The 22035-nt window shown below is 44.6% G+C and overlaps 1 protein-coding gene across 1 annotated transcript in view; it reads left to right on the plus strand.

The window, feature by feature from the left end:
• Nucleotides 1-22035, plus strand: part of PIK3C2B (phosphatidylinositol-4-phosphate 3-kinase catalytic subunit type 2 beta) — an 858553-nt gene that overhangs the window by 189856 nt on the left and 646662 nt on the right. Inside the window, exon 6 of the mRNA XM_082244643.1 lies at nt 17312-17423. Within this exon, the coding sequence (XP_082100769.1) occupies nt 17312-17423 (112 nt within the window). The remainder of the gene's footprint in view (nt 1-17311; nt 17424-22035) is intronic.

Raw genomic sequence — 22035 nt, forward strand, 5'->3', positions numbered from 1 at the left:
CTTGGTTTCTGGACCTGTGGACTTCCCTGGTACAACACAAGTAGGTCCACAAGGTCATTCGGTCCGGCTACAAGATGAAGTTTCACTCTTGTCCCCCGGCAAGGTTCTTTCTTTACAACTTGCGCCTGTCCCCTGACCGTTTACAGGGTCTGTTTGGTGGAAGTACAACACCTGTTGCTTCAAGAAGTGATTGTCCCGCTGCCGACTTCAGAAAGTTTTCATGTTTTTTACTCAAACCTGTTTAGTTCCCAGGAAGGAAGGCAAGGTGTGTCCAATCCTGGACTTCAAGGCGCTGAACTGCTTTATGCGGGTGCAGAAGTTCAGAATGGAGTCTATTCGCATGGTAGTGGCATCCCTGCCTCAGGGTGATTTTCTTGCTTCTATTAACATCAAGGATGCTTACCTTCACATTCTAATATGTGCCGGTCACCAGCGCTTCCTCCGCTTTGCCGTGGGAGAGGATCAGTATAAGTTTGTGGCCTTACCCTTTGGTCTCGCCTCGAGTCTTCACAAAAGTGTTAGCCACGGTGCTATCGGCGTTACGTCAACGGGGGTTTGCTGTGCTGGCCTACTTGGACGATGACCTTCTGCAAGGGGAGTCCCCTACTGCTCTGGTGGAAAACCTGAAATTCGCCATACACACTCTGAAGGAGTTCAGCTGGATTCTGCTCTGGTTCTGTCCACAAAGCTAGACTATCTGGGTCTGACTCTGGACTCTGCTTTAGCCAGAGTGCTCATTCCTCTGAATAAACCCCAGAAATTGCAGGCTACAATTCATCTTCTGCTGTCCAGCAGATGGTCATCGCTCCAGACTTGCATGCAGGTCCTGGGCCTGATGGCGGTTCCAGGCTGTTCCGTTTGCACAGTTCCATATGAGGTCCCTGCAAAGGCAGATTCTGGCCAAATGGGGCAAGTCTTCGCAGTCTCCTGACAATCGGATCCAGCTGAGCCAGGGAACAGAGTCCCTGATATGGTGGCTTCGTTCTCCCACGCTTCGGCTGGGCAAATTCTTTTTCCCCTTTTATTGGACAGTGGTCACCACGGGCGCCAGCCTGTCTGGCTGCGGAGGCGTCCTCGGCAAAGATTCTGCTCAGAGGATCTTGACACTGGAAGAGTCCAGACTACTGATCAATCTCTTGGAACTCTGAGCGATCAGACTGTGCCTGGACTATTGGACGGATCATCTTTAAGGATGTCCAGTGCGCATTCTATTGGACAATGCCACGGCCATGGCTTATGTCAACCAGCAAGGAGGCACAAAAGTGTCCTGGAGGCTCGGGAGGTAGCTGACATTTTAGGGTGGGCAGAACTGTAAGTTCCAGCACTGTCTGCCATGCACATTCCCGGGTTGGAAAACTGGCAGGCGGATTACCTCAATTGGCAGGCGCTGAACCAAGGGGTTCCTTCATCCAAAGGTGTTTCATCAGTTGTGTCTCCGGTGGGGCTTCCCCAAGGTGGATCTGTTGGCGTCTCTGCTCAACAGAAAAATGAAGAGGTTTGTGGCTCGGTCACGGGATTCTCTGGCGGATGCCACAATTGTGCTGGTGGCCCCGTGGGGACAGTATAGGTCTGATTTACACCTTCCTTCCTCTTAAGCTTCTGCCATGACTTCTACGCAGGATCGAGGCAGAAGGGTTCTCTGTCATCTTGGTGGCTCCAGGCTGGCCTTGCTAGGTTTGGTACGTCGATCTGGTGCGGCTGGTCGCCAGCGTTCCTTCTAAGCTTCTTCTCAGGGAGGATCTGCTGTCCCAACGACCAATCTTCCATTCTGCTTTACAGTCGCTGGCTTTGACAGTTTGGCTGTTGGAACGCCAGATGCTGATGGATAGAGGTTTATCTGGGTCAGTGATTCCAACGCTGTTAAAAGCTAGAAAATCTACTTCTAGGAATATCTACCACCGTACGTGGAAGATGTACATTGCATGGTGTGAGTCTCTTGGGGTTCATCCTCCCTCCTCGGTTGCTCGGATTTTGACCTTCCTTCAATGGGGGGGTTGAACAGAATTTGGCTTTGAGTACCACCAAGGGCCAGGTGTCTGCTTTGGCCGTCTTATTCCAAGGACCCTTGGCCACACACTCCCTGGTGCGTACCTTTCTTCAGGGTGTCCGACATTTGGTTCCTCCAATGCGGTCTCCGTTGCTGCCTTTCGACTTCCATTTGGTGTTTTCAGTCCTCTTCGGGAGATTTACTTAGGCTGTCTCAGAAGGGGGCATTTTTGGTGGCTATCAGGGTGCAGGGTGTCAGAATTGGCGGCGTTATCCTGTCGTTCACCCTACTTGGTCATTTACAGATATAAGGTGGTTCTTCGCCCCTATCTGTCGTTTCTCCCAAAGGTTGTCTCTGATTTTCATTTGAATGAAGACATTGTTTTGCCTTCCCTGTGTCCTAGGCCTGAAACATCCGAAGGAAATTGCCTTGCATGCCTTGTATGTGGTTCGGGCAATTCGGGTGTACCTTGCAGCTACGGAGTCTTTTAGGAAGTCAGGCTCACTATTTGAGCTCATGGAATGGCCTCTGAAACGGTTGTTCACTTCCTCTGCAAACATTTCCAGATTAATCAGACGGTGATTCAGGCCTATTCCATCAAGGGTCAAGTTCTTCCTTTCCCTGTCGATGCCTCCTGGGCCTTCCACCATCAGGCACCAGTAACGCAGTTTTGCAAGGCAGCCACCTGGTCGTCAGTGCACACTTTCACAAAGTTATATAAAGTAGATGTGTTGACATCTACGGAAGCTTCTTTTGGCTGCAAGGTTTTGCAGGCTGCTGTTTAGAGCACTTGATCCTCTTGTGGGTGTATTTTATTTTTTTCAGGTGGGCTCCAGTTTTGGTTGAGCTCCTGTTGTCTTTATTGTACCGTTTAGCCTGGGGAATTTTTTTGCTGTCCCCACCCCTCCATGTTTAACATTGCTTTTGAACGTCCCAATGGTCAAGAAGATCAGGCGTTGTGTCCCTCAGTGAACAAAAGAGAAAATGGGATTTTTGACTTGTCATAATATCCATTTCTCTGATGTTCATTGATGGACACAGCACCCACCCCTCTGTGGAGTTGTAATTCTTCTGACACTGCTTGTAACAAAACTGAGTACCTATAGCAGGGAGAGAGAGTATACCCCCTGGGATTGCCCATAGGCATAGGCAGATTATTTTTCTGCCTAGTGTCCTACTCCTGTATGGGGCAGTATAACCCAATGGTTATGAAGATCAGGAGCTGTGTCCTTCAAAGAGAAATGGATTTTACGGTAAGTCAAAAATCCCATTTTTTGGAATGGCGCCCTTCCTTGACTGGCCAAATCCACACTTTGCCTTCCTGTGCTACTGAAGGGATTGGCCCCACCCAACGTCCGGGTATGTTAGTGTCGACTTACTGGTGGTTTGAGGGCTCGCGCTCTGGTGCTGTGGTGTGTATGGAGGTGGCCTGCTTGAGTTCTCTGTCAGATTTACAGAACATTGTATATAGGGGAGCAGGGGCGTATGCTGCAGTACCAGGTCAGACCTGGGCGATGCTGCAGGTTTGGCCGGCATCTAGGAGGCAGTTTTTGCGGAATGCACACTGGTTCCCCATTCAGCTTCTTTGGGGGAACCCCTGGTTAGCTCAGTTTCAGTTATTTCCTGATCCCCACATGTGGGCGCAATATGGCATTAAAACTCTACAGGATATTTTGCCTGCAAAGTATGCTGTTGACCTTTCCTCAGCTTTCTTGGGTGTCCTGTCTGCCAGGTTGGATGTTTTTTTTGTTATGTTCAATTGGTTCACGCTGCCAGAGCTCAATTTCCCACTCAACCTCTCTTCCAGTTAGATGCTGTTGAGGACCTGCTGTCCCAGAATGATCTTGAGAAACCTCTCTATGCAATGTATAGGGCCCTGCTCATGACTAAATCCCCTAAAACTGAGAAATTGTGGGATCTATGGAAACAGGATATCCCCCCCCCCCCTTAGACTGGGAGAACTGCCTTAAGCAATATCCCAAGTTAATCATCTTCTCTAGAGATAAATTGAAAGTTTTTACATTGTGTATATTATACCCATATAGAGGCCCTCATTGTCATCACTGACGGATTCATTTGGGTACCTACTTTCACATGTTCTGGGAGTCCCCTAGGATTCACACCTTTTGGTTGGGTCTTTGAGCTTATTAACCTTAGTCATGAGTTGTCAGTCCCTATGTCTCCGGAACTGGCCCTGCTGGGGATCCCTGATGATGCTTAAAGGTCCATCATGGTATAATATTGATTTCTTATTTATTATTCTATTCTCTGTAAGTGGTCCTCCCCCGCTCCTCCTGCTTTGTTGTCCTGGGAAGCAATTACGTACGTCAGACATGGTTGCTCCTTGAAATTCAACAAGGTTTGGCAGCCATGGACCTCCCAGTAGATCTGCCGGGTGCCTGTAGATCTGATCCCAGTGAATCTGCTGTGTTCCCCTTCCTTCCCCTTGACAGGCAGGTTGAGGGGTATTGTTCCCTTCTCCCCCTCCCCTTGTCTCGTCTCTTCCCCTTCCCTTATGTCTCTTCCCTTCCTCCCCATGTCTCTTCCCCTTCCCTTATGTCTCTTCCCCTTCCCTTATGTCTCTTCCCCTCCTCCTTCTCCTTATGTCTCTTCCCCTCCTCCTTCTCCTTATGTCTCTTCCCCTCCTCCTTCTCCTTATGTCTCTTCCCCTCCTCCTTCTCCTTATGTCTCTTCCCCTCCTCCTTCTCCTTATGTCTCTTCCCCTCCTCCTTCTCCTTATGTCTCTTCTCCTCCTCCTTATGTCTCTTCCTCCTCTCACTTTTTTCCCACTCTCCTTTGGGATATTATAGTTTATCTTACTATGTGAGTTTTGTGATCGGTCCTATGGAACTGTAGTACATTTTATTTTGTCTCTGTGAGCTACTACTGGATATCTTTTGGATTATATTTGTACCTTTTGTACTGCTTGTACTTATGTTACACCATGTCAAACAGTTTTTGTGTTTTTTCTTTCATGTACGCTATATTTTAAATTCTTTAACCACTTCCTGCAAAATTACGTATCTGTACGTCATTTTGATGAACTGGTTGTACCGAAGTGATGCCTACAGGTAGAGGCATCACCCCTGTACCGTTTTTTAGAGCAGATGGTTGGCTTTCATGTGATAACAGATGTGGCTAAGCAGCCACTTGGCCTTATCACAAGTAGCACGAGGGGACGTTCATTATTTACTCAGCATAACATCATCTTTCATAAAATGCAAAAAAACTTTACTGTTTAGTTTTTTTTTTAAATTCAGTAAAGTGTATTTCTCTATCGCTCATTAACAGACGTAGTCCTCGGTGATACAGCACCTTCGGGTTATGTTGCCTCCACAGGAGTAGGACTAGACAGGAAATTAAAATGCTCTGGCCACACCTTAGGGGCAGTCCCAGAGGGTATATCCTCTCTCTCTCTGCCTCAGCAAATCAGTTTTTTTCTGTCTAGTCAGGAGTAAGGACCTAGATACCTTGCTGGGATCTTCGGTCCTGGCAGGATTTTTTTCTTAGAAAAGATTTTTTAGACAGCTTTTTTTCTCCAGTGTTCCTGTGAGATCTTCAAGCAAGAAAGCTGAACTGGGCGACGGGCGGGATGTTGAGATCCAGTGGTCACCCCAGTTCAGCCTACGAGCGCGTGCAGGCCATAGCTCCGCGCTGGGTCGGCCGCGATATAGTCCCACTGGACGGGGACTGACCCTGCGAGTTAAACGTCTCCCTGAAACGCCAAGGACCATGAGTCACGGCGTCCGTATTGGTCGACAGCCCTCCAACTTCGGTGGAGAGGGGTACTGTCAGGAGTTGGCGCCCGCCTGGTTCCGGTATGGTGAGTAGTATGTTCCCCTTTTCCCCCTGTCGGGTCTTGTGGTGAACGCGGGCCCCTCTCTGTAATGGTAAGGATGGGTTCCCCTCTATCCTATAACAGGTCACAGATCCCCCTAATTGAGTGTGATTTTTGTGTACAAAGCCAGCAGGCTTGGTTTGGGAGCTGACAATCTAATTACAAAGTATGTTTAAATTATTGTAATATGTGGCAGCACTAGAAGCTTACTGTGTTACTAGAAGTATCCTACCTGTCAGAAGTCACAGGACAGGGATGCGGCTTGCCAGGTCATTCCTCCAGCTGAAGCAGGTCTCCCGACGGCCATGCGGTTCCGCCAGGGTTCGGTACCGCCGGTCAAGCTGATCTCCATGAGAGAGAGGTTTTGCGATGCCTAGTTACTGCAGGACGCCGCTATGCTGTACAAACCGCCGTAGATCGCACGAGGCCGCCATTTTGGCGTAGCCTCGTGTCTGCAGCATGGGGGCGGCCATGTTTGAGGTGACTCCTACACCTCGTGGAGCTAGGGGAGGCGCCGGAAGGCGTGCAGAGGGGCGGAGCCGCCTCCTTTCTTCCTGGGCAGCCAGCCAAAAGACTTCCTGTTTGTGAACCCAGCGCTGTAAACTGTTGCAGTGAACTCTGAGCATCAAGTGGTGAGCCTGGGGGTCTATCTCTCTCTCTCTTGCTCGATAGGGATCCCTAGCAGGTAACACTGAGGGGCTTTTGTGGCGCTGGGGGTCTGGGAAAAAAAAAAAAAAAGTTTTTTATTTAAGTTTGGATTGAAGTTTCCGGATAGTTACTGGAATAATCATGGACCCTGCCACACAAGTACCCCCACCTGTTTCCCTCGAGGGGGCCACGGGACCCGCCGGTGCACAGAGCATGGATGCATTTACAGCAGTTTTGGAGTCTATGGTGGCTCGGGTGGAGGCGGCCTGTCAGGGACGGGGGTCAAGAAAGCGACCCCCGCCTACCCCTATAATATCTGACACCTCTGACTCAGATTCAGAGATGGTCACTGCAGCTGCAGGTCCCTCTGCAAGGGCTGTTATCTCAGGTAAAGCTCCCTCAGACAGTGAGGAGGACGTGCATTCTTCCGCCATAATTCAGGAAGAAGCATTGGTGGACGCGGTGCGGGAAACCTTAAGACTTGAGGTTTTACCGGCAGAGGCAACTGAAACAGAGATTCCCTTTGGTACTAACAAGCCCATCAAAACGGTGAAGGTTTTTCCTGTACCCAAGTGTTTTGGTAATAAAATCAAAGGAGAATGGGAGCATTCTAAACGTACCTTTACTATTTCCAAGCGTATTGCTAGACGCTATCCGTTTGAGGAATCCCTCATTAAGAAATGGACGGTACCACCAGTGGTGGATCCACCTATTTCCAGGCTGAATAAAGCCACGGTTATCCCAGTGGAGGACACTTTGTCCTTTAAGAATCCGGTGGATCGGAAGATGGAAGCAGAGTCCCGCACTATCTTCTCTCTGATAGGGTCAGCATTTAGACCAGTAATTGTTATTGGTCTAGTTTCCCAGACACTTACGGAATGGGCGAGATTGGTACGCCAAGACCTTAGGGGAAAAGATATTCCCCAGGAAACTGTCACGTACCTGGGAGGAGTCTGAGTTGACGAGGTCGGCCTCTCTTATATCTCCGGCCCAGACCCCACTGAGGGTGAGACAGAGGGTGTCAAAGGCCAGGAGGGACACGAGTGCCTGCGGTTGTTGATGGATCAGGATAGGCTGCTTGTCCGGATCCTGGAAACTGGAACATGCAATGCTGTATGGAACATATGCAGCAGATAGCCAGACAAGCACTCGGGTATTTCTGAGAGACGGAGTCAGAGTAGTAGGAAAGCCAGGGTCATCAACAGGCGGTGCAGCAGGGTACCAAATCGTAAGCAGAGCCAAAGTCAGGGACGGAGCCGGGTCAGGTTTAGCAGAGAAGCAGAAGCAGAATCCAAGTCAAGTTCAGAACAAGCCAGGTCAGCAACAGGGAAGCATACAGGTATCATCAGGTCACAGGAAACAGCTGAAGATCAGTCAGCACAGGAAACAGGAATGAACTTCCTTTAAATAGCCTGTCTGGCACCACGCCCATTAGTCATTCTTCTGGGAATAGCCTGTGCACGGCCACGCCCCAGACGTCTCACAGGGATTCCCTGACAGAAACATCTGATTTGATGGAACAGATTATACAAGGGCTACAGTTTATCTGTGACGCAGCCTTGGAAACTACTCCCCTATTAGGGCATGCATCTATGTCAGCGGTGATCCTCAGACGTGTGCTGTGGTTAAAGTGCTGGTCAGCTGACCTAGGTTCCATAAAGACCTTGACGAATCTCCCTTTTCAGGGGAATCGCCTATTTGGGGCCACCCTAGATGAAATCATTAAAGATGCTACTGGGGGCAAGAGCACTTTCTTGCCACAGGCTGCTAAAGCTAAGGGACTTCGCAACAAGCGAGGACCTTTCTTTACCGCCCATAAAGGGTTCGCATGCCCGGCTGGAACAAGCGGGAAAGGCAAGACTCCTCCAGGAGGGTTCAAGAAAGGCTGGTCGAACAAACAGAGGACCGACTCAGCCAAACCCGAAGCAAAGGATTACACAGCTTGAAGGTGCGCCCCCACCCGGTTTGAGGGTGGGGGGACGTTTTCACCGGTATTCAGGACATTAGATCGAGCATCGACTACTACTACCGGTGCGATTCTTCCCTTCCAACATTTAAGTGCTACAGGGAGCGGTAGTCACCGTTCCCTGAACAGATTTTTTTCTTTACCTTTTCCTAAGATTAGTCTCAATTCCCCACAGGATTCGGATCTGGTTGACCAGACAGACCAAGAAGCCTCTAGCCGGGTGACTTCGGTCCCTGAGATTCAACCAGGAGAGATCACCGTTCCTGATAGGAATCAGGTGTCGGATAAATGTGTGGGAACAGAGAACGACCAGACTTCCTCGGATGGTCAGGGCCAGATAGCTCTAGAGACGCCTGGTTCAAATCCCGTCAGTGCCAGTGGTCCTAGAAATTCTAGGCTGGCCTCGCCAAGCCGGCCTGGCCGACTTGGACTTGCTAGTCGCGGACGTTCCGTGGGAACTGCGTCTCAGGGAGTATCTGCGGTCTCGAGGACCAATCTACCATTGTGCTTTACAGTCGCTGGTTTTAATGGCCTGGCCATTGAGACCCAAGTACTGAAGGACAGAGGGTTGTCAGCTTCAGTCATTCCTACCCTTATTAAAGCAAGAAAAGCGACTTCCAGCAGAGTCTATTATCACACATGGAAGACTTATATCGCGTGGTGCGAATCTTTAGGATTTCCTCCACGTACCTATTCGGTGACTCGAATATTGGCCTTTTTGCAGAAAGGGGTTGAGCAGAAGCTAGCCTTGAGCACCATCAAGGGTCAAGTTTCAGCATTAGCAATCTTCTTTCAGAAACCTTTAGCCACCAAGTCCTTGGTGCGGAATTTCATCCAGGGGGTGCGGCACCTGGCTCCACCAGTCCGCGCGCCCTTACCGCCCTGGGATCTTAATTTGGTTTTGTCGGTTCTACAGAAACCTCCTTTTGAAAACATCAGGGAGATTCCCTTGCTTACTTTATCCCAGAAGATGGCCTTCTTGGTGGCTATCACTTCTGCACGCAGGGTGTCAGAACTGGCTGCTTTATCATGCCAGTCCCCATACTTAGTGATTCATAGGGATAAGGTAGTACTTCATCCTAAGCCATCCTTTCTTCCAAAGGTGGTTTCAGATTTTCATCTGAATGAAGATATTGTACTACCTTCCTTGTGTCCTCAGCCCAAGCATCATCAGGAACATGCGTTGCATTCCTTGGATGTGGTTCGGGCAATCGGGGTATACCTGAAGGTTACGGAATCATTCCGTAAGACGGATTCACTTTTTGTGATCACGGATGGCCCCAGAAAGGGGTTGCCTGCATCTGCCGCGACTATTGCCAAATGGATTAGACAGACGGTGGTACAGGCTTATTCTATTAAGGGTCAGAGTCCTCCGTTCCCTGTTAGGGCGCACTCCACTCGAGCGCTCAGTACTTCCTGGGCCTTTCGCCATCAGGCGTCAGTGGTCCAGGTATGTAAGGCGGCCACCTGGTCGTTGGTACATACCTTTACAAAATTTTATAAAATTGATGTGATGGCATCGGCGGATGCCTCATTTGGCCGCAAGGTTTTGCAGGCCGCTATTTGAGGAGACCGGTGGTCTACCTCGAGGGTTTTTTCTGTTTGAAAATTTTTTTGTTGAGTCTCATCATTAAGGATGAGCATTGTAAACTTCTAGTTGGCACCGGTTGGGCCTTCTAGATTTGGATTTGATTTCCTTTTTCCCACCCCTCATTTGGGATACTGCTCTGGGACTTCCCGAAGGTGCTGTATCACCGAGGACTACGTCTGTCAATGAGCGTTAGAGAAAAATGGATTTTTGTAAAATCTTACCGTAAAATCCTTTTCTCTTAGCTCATTGACAGACGTAGTACCCGCCCCTCTATCATTGAGTTGGGTTGGGTTAAATTCTCTAAACACTGCTTTTGTGACATAACTGATTTGCTGAGGCAGAGAGAGAGAGGATATACCCTCTGGGACTGCCCCTAAGGTGTGGCCAGAGCATTTTAATTTCCTGTCTAGTCCTACTCCTGTGGAGGCAACATAACCCGAAGGTGCTGTATCACCGAGGACTATGTCTGTTAATGAGCTAAGAGAAAAGAATTTTACGGTAAGATTTTACAAAAATCCATTTTTTGCTCCAAAAAAATTGTGTTTGAAAGACCGCTGCGCAAATACCGTGTGACAAAATATTGCAACGACCACCTTTTTATTCTCCAGAGTCTCTGCTAAAAAAAAAAATATATATATATATATATATATAATTGTGAAAGAAAATAGGTGCGCAGTCCTGAAGTGATGAGAAGTGAAGTGAAAGCAGCACTGAAATTTGAATTAAACGTGGGAGGATGGCAATATAGAAAACATTACCAAAGTGCGCTAAACAAATAATGAACCAAGTGTTCAAAAGTACATGGATGGTATCCGGATTTATACCAAAATCATATGCATACAGTCCAAAACAAAAGTGCAAAAACTGTGAAAAAGTCTTTCTTTTCAAATTGGAGTGAAGGTGAGGGAGTGTTGGGAGGTGGGTGGGGCCTCGTCCCAAAAAAATGATCCAAAGTGATTCTCAGTGGCCTGATATACACATGTGGACACCCAGTGTTAGGAGTGGACTCTTACCACAATGTGGAGAGATGTGAGCATGTACTTTGTTGTGTCTAGAAGTCCCCAACTGATCAAGCTGGCAGGGATGGCTCTCGGAATGGACCGGAACAATCAGCTGCTTCCGAAGTGGGGAGGGATCTGTAGGCTTCCAAGCAGGGGGAGATGCCAAGACAGAGCAACCCAGAGAAAAGAAGAGGACTATAGTGCATTACCTTCGACTTTAATGATAAAACGAATGAGGGTACACTTACACATTCCGGACGAACAAACAGCAAATGCAGGGCGGTCGCGGGTGTCTGCAGTACAAACCGGGACCTATGACAGCACGGCTGGCTCCCCCCGACGCGTTTCCACTAACAAGTCGGCTTCTGGGATTGGAGCTACAGCCGCGCTGTCCACAGCTCTCATTTAAGTGTTGGCAAGTGGAGACTTCCGGTGCGGACTCGGCGGGGACTCGGAAGTGCAATGACGCACTTCCGGTTGCGGAGTTGGCCAATCATAGCGTATTCCTCCGAAGACCCGGACGTGCAATGGCGCACTTCCGGTTCCGGAGTCGACCTATCATGATCGTAATACTTCAAAGACCCGGAAATGTTACGATATCTTTCCGGATTCTTGCTGGGCCAATTACAGCGGATGTCAACAAAGCAATTGATAGGTGGTACTAAAGTGTCCAGAAAAGGAAACGCACTTTACCTAACAATGCATGGACTAGTGGTGCAATGTAAGAAGGCAAGCAGTGTGGCCATGTCTTACCTTTCTTAACGGCTAAGAAGAGAATAATTTGATTAAAAGGCAAAAAATATGGTTAAAAAATGCTTATCTTCACGGTGAAAAAAATTATCTATTGGTGAGAGTAAGCAATTTTGGAGGATAAATTATAAATGGCCACAATTTGGACTAAAAACTAAAAATCCAATAGGTGGACGTATTTTAATCGATGTTAAAAAACATATAATGGATTTATTTTAAAATTATTAAAAAACTTTTATGTATAAAATAAAATTGTTGGTTAAGGTGGATCGCAATGGAAATCCCCATCCGCCAACTGGTATATTTAATAACAATGCATGTATAAAATACCACATTTTCCATATATAAAAATATAAAAATTATCTAAAAAAGTTTTTTTAAAAAATTATTAAACACCAGATTTAAAGAAGGAGAATAATAATGAAGGAGGAAAAGATTGGCTGAAAGAGAACAGACTATGAAAGAAAGTGTGTATCAATTGTAGGAAGGACTAGTCATTGTTTATATGGGCATTAATGTCCCACTCTACATTCATGCCCCAGGGCTGGTAACACTTTAATTCATGAATCCAAAACGTTTCGCGCCTGGAGATAGTCCTTTTCATATCACTCCCTCTCCAATGGGGGGAGTAGCCTTCAATCACGACGGCTTTCAGTTGTGCATAGCTTTGATTATGACATCTGTCGTGATGGGCTGAAAGGCTGTGTCCAGGGAATCCGATTTGTATGTTGGTAAGATGCTCCCCAATTCTTATACTAGGGGTTCTAATCGTTCTTCCAACATACTGCAACCCACATCCACAAGTAAGGAGATATATAGCTCCCCTACTTTGGCATGTAACAAAGTTTTGGATATCGTACTTTTTCTTGGTTACTGTAGAGTTGAAAGTTTTAGTTCTCTGTGTTTTTAACTCTTTACATACCCGGCATTTTTTACAAGGAAAAAAGCCTTTCATATTAGAAAACATTCTAGGGATGGCAGGCTTCTCAACTGGAGTAGGAGCAATCAGGTCTTTCAAATTCCTGGTTCTCTTATATATGATGGGGGGTCTTTCGGGAAGATTTGGTCCTAGGATTCTATCTCCCTTAAGGATATGCCAATACTTCCGGAAAGTCTTGTTAACCCATCTATATCCAGTGGAGAAGGAGGTAACAAAGGCATATTCGAATTTAGAAAAGGCGCCAGTTTGTTTAGGTTTAGGGACCACTAGTTCTCTTTGTGGTACATCTTTAACTTGGAGGATGCTTTGTTCCAAAGCTTCTTTTTTGAAACCTTTTTCCAGGAATCTATCCTTCAATATGTCGCTCTGAACCTTGAAGTCATGAGAGTCCGTACAATTACGGCGGATCCTCCTAAACTGACTGGTGGGGACCGAAGATAGCCAATTTGGATGGTGGCAGCTATCAAGGGGGATGAACCCGTTCTTATCCGTGGGTTTAAAGAATGTCCTAGTGCCAAACTTAAATCCTATCCTATAGATGGTAAGGTCTAGGAAGTTGATGGAAACCTCACTGAACTGGTAGGTGAGGCGAATGCCCCAATCGTTGCAGTTCAGTCGTTCCATAAAAAGTTTGAGGGAAGGGGTGTCACCCTTCCACAGCAGTAGTACATCATCTATATATCTCCTCCATAGGAAGATATTAGGCTCACGGTTATCATAGATGTTACGGTCCTCCCATAGTGCCATAAACAAATTTGCAAGGCTGGGAGCAAATTTTGCTCCCATCGCCACTCCAGTCTGTTGCAAATAGAAATTCCCACCATAATAGAAATAATTGTGCTCCATTCCGAACTGTAAAAGCTCCAGAATGAACACTTTTTGTTTGAATGGAAGGTCAAAATGGTTGTCAAGGAAGGTGCTGACAGCTTCATATCCCATTTGGTGAGGTATGATGGTATACAGGGATGAAACATCCGCTGTAACCATCAATACCTCACCATCTGTCTCCAGGTTGGTGAGTTCCTGGATACACTGGGAGGTGTCTTTTAAGAATGCGGGGGTTTGTTGCACAAGAGGCTGGAGGAAATGATCCACATATTTACCTATACGTGAGGTGACTGAATCTATCCCACTTATTATTGGTCTACCTGGGGGCTTTATTAAGCTTTTGTGGACCTTGGGTAGATAATAAATAAGTGGGATTCTGGGGGCTAAAGGAACTAAATGTTCTTTTTCTTTTTCATTGAGAATGCCCTCTTCATAACCTCTCAAAATTAAGCGTTCAAGCTTCCTTTTGTATAGGTAAGTCGGATCATTTGGGAGGATCCGGTAGGTCTCACCATCAGACAATAAGCGGTCCATCTCCTCCACATAATCATCTTTTTTCAGCAGCACAACCCCACCTCCCTTGTCAGCTGGGCGTATAATTAAATCTTTACGCTCACAAAGTGACTTAACTCCTTCCATCAAATCTTTCTGAATATGGTGAGAGAATTTAGCTTCATCAAGGTCCTTCAAAACCAAATCTTTGAATACCGTGATGTTACTACTTTTGACACCTTGGGGATTAAAGAGTGAGGCATTTTTTAAATTAGTGTGACTGTAAGGAGAAACTTGATAGCTGGTATAATTTCTTTCCTTAGCATTTGACAAAAAATGTCTCTTCACATTTAATTTTCTGACATATTTGTGCACATCTATGAATGTGTCAAATTTGTTGATGCCTTTCTTTGGTGCGTATTTCAGGCCTTTGTCTAGGGTCCGTTGTTCTGAATCTGTCAGGGTGACTCCACTTAGGTTGAAGATGCCCTGCCCTTTCATCTTTTCCTTTTTCCTGGAGTCACCTCCCCTGCACCCCCTTGTTTTTTTCTTTTGCCTTTGTTGTGGCCCTTCCCTAAAAAACCCCTCGGTTTTTGGCTAATGGGGGTGTTGGTAGAATGATTGTGTTGAGGTTCATATTCATCATCCTCACTCTCGTCTGTGTCCTCTTGTAAAGATTCATATCTGTTATTGGACACTAACTTTCTTGGGTCTTGATAAGAAGGACCAAGATAGTTTCCCACATAATCCAAAGACAATCTTCTAGATTTTTTAGGAGAGGGTGAGGTACGGTGTTTATAAGCAGATCTATGATCTTCCTCCTCCCATCTCAAATTTTTACCGCCCTGGGATCTTAATTTGGTTTTGTCGGTTCTACAGAAACCTCCTTTTGAAAACATCAGGGAGATTCCCTTGCTTACTTTATCCCAGAAGATGGCTTTCTTGGTGGCTATCACTTCTGCACGCAGGGTGTCAGAACTGGCTGCTTTATCATGCCAGTCCCCATACTTAGTGATTCATAGGGATAAGGTAGTACTTCATCCTAAGCCATCCTTTCTTCCAAAGGTGGTTTCAGATTTTCATCTGAATGAAGATATTGTACTACCTTCCTTGTGTCCTCAGCCCAAGCATCATCAGGAACATGCGTTGCATTCCTTGGATGTGGTTCGGGCAATCGGGGTATACCTGAAGGTTACGGAATCATTCCGTAAGACGGATTCACTTTTTGTGATCACGGATGGCCCCAGAAAGGGGTTGCCTGCATCTGCCGCGACTATTGCCAAATGGATTAGACAGACGGTGGTACAGGCTTATTCTATTAAGGGTCAGAGTCCTCCGTTCCCTGTTAGGGCGCACTCCACTCGAGCGCTCAGTACTTCCTGGGCCTTTCGCCATCAGGCGTCAGTGGTCCAGGTATGTAAGGCGGCCACCTGGTCGTCGGTACATACCTTTACAAAATTTTATAAAATTGATGTGATGGCATCGGCGGATGCCTCATTTGGCCGCAAGGTTTTGCAGGCCGCTATTTGAGGAGACCGGTGGTCTACCTCGAGGGTTTTTTCTGTTTGAAAATTTTTTTGTTGAGTCTCATCATTAAGGATGAGCATTGTAAACTTCTAGTTGGCACCGGTTGGGCCTTCTAGATTTGGATTTGATTTCCTTTTTCCCACCCCTCATTTGGGATACTGCTCTGGGACTTCCCGAAGGTGCTGTATCACCGAGGACTACGTCTGTCAATGAGCGATAGAGAAAAATGGATTTTTGTAAAATCCTTTTCTCTTAGCTCATTGACAGACGTAGTACCCGCCCCTCTATCATTGAGTTGGGTTGGGTTAAATTCTCTAAACACTGCTTTTGTGACATAACTGATTTGCTGAGGCAGAGAGAGAGAGGATATACCCTCTGGGACTGCCCCTAAGGTGTGGCCAGAGCATTTTAATTTCCTGTCTAGTCCTACTCCTGTGGAGGCAACATAACCCGAAGGTGCTGTATCACCGAGGACTACGTCTGTTAATGAGCTAAGAGAAAAGAATTTTACGGTAAGATTTTACAAAAATCCATTTTTTGCTCCAAAAAAATTGTGTTTGAAAGACCGCTGCGCAAATACCGTGTGACAAAATATTGCAACGACCACCTTTTTATTCTCCAGAGTCTCTGCTAAAAAAAAAAAATATATATATATATATATATATATATATATAATTGCATGTTCTAAATAATTCTCTAGCAAAAAATACTGATTTTAACTTGTAAGCAACAAGTGTCAGAAATAGGCCTGGTCTTTAAGAGGTTAAAATAAATAAAAACACAAAGTGCATATCTACTTTACTTTAAAAACTTTTACTCTAGTTTTACTTCCTTTTTAGCCATTTCTTGTTGTTAGTATTAAAGTGATTGTAAAGTCTCTTTTTTTTTTTCCGTATCAAAATAAACATGTTCTACTTTCCTCCTCTTTGCAGTGCTTTTGCAAAGAGCAGCCCAGATCCTCCTTTTCTCAGGTCCCTGGATGGAGCTCCTGGCCCCTCCCTCCTGTTTGCCCCCAGAGCAAACAGCTTGCTATAGGGGCACCCGAGCTGGGCTGCAGCTTTGTGCATTCATTCAGACACAGAGCTGTGGTTCAGCCTGCCCCCTCTCTCTCCTCATTGGCCAACTGAGTTTGACAGCAGCAGAAACCAATGTCTCAGTCAATCAAGTGGGAGAGTCCCAGAGGATTGAGGCATTTGTAGATACTGCTGGATTGAGAGGGGGCTCAGATAAGTATTAGGCATGCTGGGGGGGCTGCTGCACACAGAAGGCTTTTTTTCGTAATGCATAGAATGCATTAAGATAAACAAAACCTTCTGACTTTACAACCAGTTTAAGCAGCCCATACATTAGTAAATATTTTTTGTCTAACCAGTGGGTTAAAGGGAAAAAAAGAAATCGCTTTTCCTATCCACACATTCTGTCCACTGAGCTATTGTAATTTGACATCAGGGGAGACTTCGCTGCTGTCATAATACAGTGATCAGTGCTGCCGACTGTAGCCTGCAGTTCTGATTGAGTGGGGATTTTCTAACAGGGCAGTTGTACAGAAGTCAATTGGTAGATCAACTTCTATACAACCACCCTGTCCATTCATAGATCGAACATTGGCCTGTCCGTGCTGAACCAGACAAATTTTGCTCCTTAAATGGCCGGCTTTAGTAAACATTTTAGTATAATACAATATTTACATCCTTACTGATTTTTCTAATTTTGTTTTGGTCTTCTATGTAATTTCTTATGAAGTACCCAACCACTTGGAAGTCATGAATACATCCAGCAGTGCAGAAAATTTAACACAGATGTCCGACTGCAGTTGATTAAAAAAGCGGATGTTCGGGCAGATCTTGCAAGAACAGTAAGTTATTTTCTTTTGAAAAGTCTTACGTTATCTCATGTATGTTGTATCTTCTAGGCAAAAAGTAGAATCGTTTGATACTATAAATTTAGATGGGTCTGTATAGCATATGCATAAATTTATAATAGTTTTGAATTTATTGATGTGCCTTGAAATGTGTTTTTGTAAATACAATGAGTGCAAGTTCTTGAATTTTACCTGGTATCAGCCTTTGCAGACACCTGTACATAGAATGTGTCGGCAGATGAGAACCATTTGGCCCATCTAGTCTGCCCAATATATCTGAATCCTATGAATAGTCCCTGGCCCTATCTTATATGAAGGATAGCCTTATGCCTATCCCATGCATGCTTAAACTCCTTCACTGTATTTGCAGCTACCACTTCTGCAGGAAGGTTATTCCATGCATCCACTACTCTCTCAGTAAAGTAATACTTCCTCATATTACTTTTAAACCTTTGCCCCTCTAATTTAAAACTGTGTCCTCTTGTGGTAGTTTTTCTTCTTTTAAATATGCTCTCCTCCTTTACCGAGTTGATTCCCTTTATGTATTTAAAAGTTTCTATCATATCCCCTCTGTCTCTTCTTTCTTCCAAGCTATACATGCTAAGGTCCTTTAACCTTTCCTGGTAAGTTTTTTCCTGCAATCCATGTACTAGTTTAGTAGCTCTTCTCTGAACTCTCTCTAGAGTATCTATATCCTTCTGGAGATATGGCCTCCAGTACTGCGCACAATACTCCAAGTGAGGTCTCACCAGTGTTCTTTACAGCGGCATAAGCACTTCTCTCTTTCTACTGCTTATACCTCTCCCTATACATCCAAGCATTCTGCTGGCATTTCGTGCCGCTCTATTACATTGTCTTCCCACCTTTAAGTCTTCTGAAATAATTACTCCTAAATCCCTTTCCTCAGATACTGAGGTCAGGACTGTGTCAAATATTCTATATTCTGCCCTTGGGTTTTTACGCCCCAGGTGCATTATCTTGCACTTATCCACATTAAATTTCAGTTGCCAGAGTTCTGACCATTCTTCTAGTTTTCCTAAATCCTTTTCCATTTGGCGTTTTCCTCCAGGAACATCAACCTGTTACATATCTTTGTGTCATCAGCAAAAAGACAAACCTTACCATCGAGGCCTTTTGCAATATCACTTATGAAGATATTAAACAAAATTGGTCCCAGTACAGATCCCTGAGGTACCCCACTGGTAACATGACCTTGTTCTGAATGTTCTCCATTGACTACAACCCTCTGTTGTCTGTCACTCAGCCACTGCCTAATCCACTCAACAATATGGGAGTCCATGCTCAATGACTGCAGTTTATTGATAAGTCTTCTATGTGGGACAGTGTCAAAAGCCTTACTAAAATCTAGATGTGCAATGTCTACTGCACCTCCACCGTCTATTATTTTAGTCACCCAGTCAAAAAAATCTATAAGATTTGTTTGACATGATCTCCCTGAAGTAAACCCATGTTGTTTTTCATCTTGCAATCCATGGGATTTAGGATGTTCCACAATCCTATCCTTTAATAGGGTTTCCATTAATTTGCCTACTATTGATGTCAGACTCACTGGTCTATAGTTGCTCGATTCCTCCCTACTACCTTTCTTGTGAATGGGCACGACATTTGCCAATTTCCAATTTTCCGGGATGACTCCTGTTACTAATGATTGGTTAAATAAATCTGTTAATGGTTTTGCCAGCTCACCACTAAGCTCTTTTAATAATTTTGGGTGTATCTCATCAGGACCCTGTGACTTATTTGTCTTCACTTTAGACAGCAATCTTAGAACGTCTTCCTCTGTAAAGACACATGCATCAAACGATTCATTAGTCATCCTTTCAAGTGGAGGTCCTTCTCCTTCTTTTTCTTCTGTAAAAACTTAACAGAAGTATTCATTAAGGCAGTCGGCTAGCCCTTTATTCTCTTCTACATACCTTCCGTCCTTTGTTTTTAATTTAGTTATTCCTTGTTTTAATTTCCTTTTTTCATTTATATATCTGAAGAATGTCTTATCCCCCTTTTTCATAGACTGAGCTAGTTTTTCTTCTGCCTGCGCTTTAGAAGTTCTTATAACCTGCTTGGCCTCTTTCTGCCTAATCTTGTAGATTTCCTTATCTTCATTGCTCTGGGTTTTTTTATAATTACAAAATGCTAGCTTTTTATTTTTAATGATTTGGGCCACTTCTGCTGAGTACCACAGTGGTCTCTATCTTTTTTTGCTTTTACTGACAAGTCTAATGCATTTTTCTGTTGCCTTCAATAATGCACCTTTTAAGTAGTCCCATTTCTCCTGGACTCCATGTAATCCGTACCAGTCTGATAAGGACTCATTTATGACTAATTTCATTTTTGAAAAGTCTGTTTTTCTAAAATCTAAAACTTTTGTTTTTGTGTGGTGTGACTCTTTCACAGTTCTTATATTAAACCACACTGACTGGTGATCACTAGATCCCAAGGTTTTGCCTACAATGACATCATATACCGAATCCCCATTTGTGAATACCAAATCCAAAATGGCCTCCCTCCGGGTTGGCTCCTCAACCACTTGTTGCAGAGACAACCCCAGTAGGGAATTTAGAATATCTGTACTCCTGGTAGAACTTGCTATTTTGGTTTTCCAGTTTATATCTGGAAGATTGAAATCTCCCATAATGATAACTTCTCCTTTCATTGTTATTTTAGCTATTTCTTCAACTAGTAGACCATCTAGTTCTTTAACTTGACCAGGTGGTCTATATATCACACCTACACGAGTTACTGCATGATTAGCAAACTGCAACGTAACCCAAACTGACTCTATGTTGGCCTCACCAACTTGTATTAGGTTAGATTTCATGCTATCTTTCACATACAGGGCCACTCCTCCTCCTTTCTTGCCTTCTCTGTCTCTTCTGTATAAAGAGTACCCTGGTATGGTTATGTCCCAGTCATTTCTTTCATTAAACCATGTCTCCGTAACAGCTACTAAATCTACATTCTCAGATGCCATTATTGACCCAAGTTCATTGATTTTTTTACCTAAACTGCGAGCATTTGTAGACAGGACTCTGAGCTTATCATTTCTTAACCTCTGTGCTTCTGACCTGTTCTGGCATTGTTTCGGGGGGCAATTGGACTCTTGTATTTTCACTCGTTTGCCCCCCCCTTCCTAGTTTAAATACTCTTTCGCAAATTCTTGGAGTTGTTCACTAAGTACATTTGTTCCTTTTAGAGAAAGATGCAAACCATCTTTTTTGTACAGTTCCTTTCTATTCCAAGTAGAGCTATCATGAGAAACAAAGCCAAATCCTTGCTCTTGACACCATTTACTAAGCCATATATTGAACTCCTTTATGCGCCTCTGCCTATCATTCTGAACATTATGCACAGGCAGAACTTCAGAAAATGAAACGGTGGATGCAAAATCCTGTACGTCATTACCAAGTGTGATAAAAGATTTTTTCACCTCTGACACTTCATTGCAAGCCAGGTCATTTGTCCCTAGATGGACAAGAACATCCACATGCCCTTCCTGCTTTGCTTGCTTAACAATATTAATAATACGTCTTCTATCTCGTCTAGCAGTAGCACCAGGGAGACATCTCACAAAACCATTTTCTTTAAGCTCCACACTTCTTATGATTGAATCACCCAGCAACAGCTGCTTCCTTTGAGACTTCACTTTATCTTTTTTGTCCTTGGCTGCAGTCTTGCATACATTAGACATAGGAGTCGATGGTTTCTCACCCTCTGTGCTTGAGTCCATATCCATGTTGTCCTTACATTCTGAGAGTGCTGCAAATGAATTATGGAGAACAACCGACTGTGGGACATGTCTTCTATCCACCACTCTAAGTCTTCCAGAACCTACAGTAACCCATCTGCCATTTCTGGGGGTCCTCTGTGGCAGTGGAATTGCAGCAGTCCCTGGAGTTTGTTTAACCACTTTCATACAGAGCAGTTAGACACCCTTCCTGCCCAGACCAATTTTCAGCTTTCAGCACTCTCACACTTTGAATGACAATTGCTCAGTCATGCTACACTGTAACCAAACAAAATTTTTATCATTTTTTTCACACAAATAGAGCTTTCTTTTGGTGGTATTTGATCACAACTGGGGTTTTTTTTTTTCGTGATATATGCAAAAAAAGAGCAAAAATTTTGAAAAAAAAACACTTTTTTTTAGTTTCAATTATAAAATTTTGCAAAAAATTTATTTTTCTTCATACATTTCGGCCAAAATGTATACTGCTACATGTCTCTGGTAAAATTAACCGAAATTAGTGTATATTATTTAGTCTGTGTGAAAGTTGTTGAGTCTAGAAGCTATGGTACCAATTACTGAAAATTGATCACACCAGATGTACTGACGGCCTATATCATTTCTTGAGGCCCTGAAATGTCAGGACAGTACAAATACCGCCCAAATGACCCCTTTTTGTAAAGTAGACAGTCCAAGGTATTTAGTAAGAGGCATGGTGGGTTTTTTGAAGTTGTAATTTTTTCCCACAATTCTTGGGAAAATGAAGAAAGAAAATTTTTTTTCTTTTTTTTCCCACAAAGTTGTCAATTTATAAGCTATTTCTAACACATAGCATGTACACAGCAAAAATTACACCCAAAA

This window comes from Pelophylax lessonae, assembly GCF_965119305.1.
Source record: "Pelophylax lessonae genome assembly, chromosome: 2".
In the NCBI taxonomy this organism is placed as follows: Eukaryota; Metazoa; Chordata; class Amphibia; order Anura; family Ranidae; genus Pelophylax; species Pelophylax lessonae.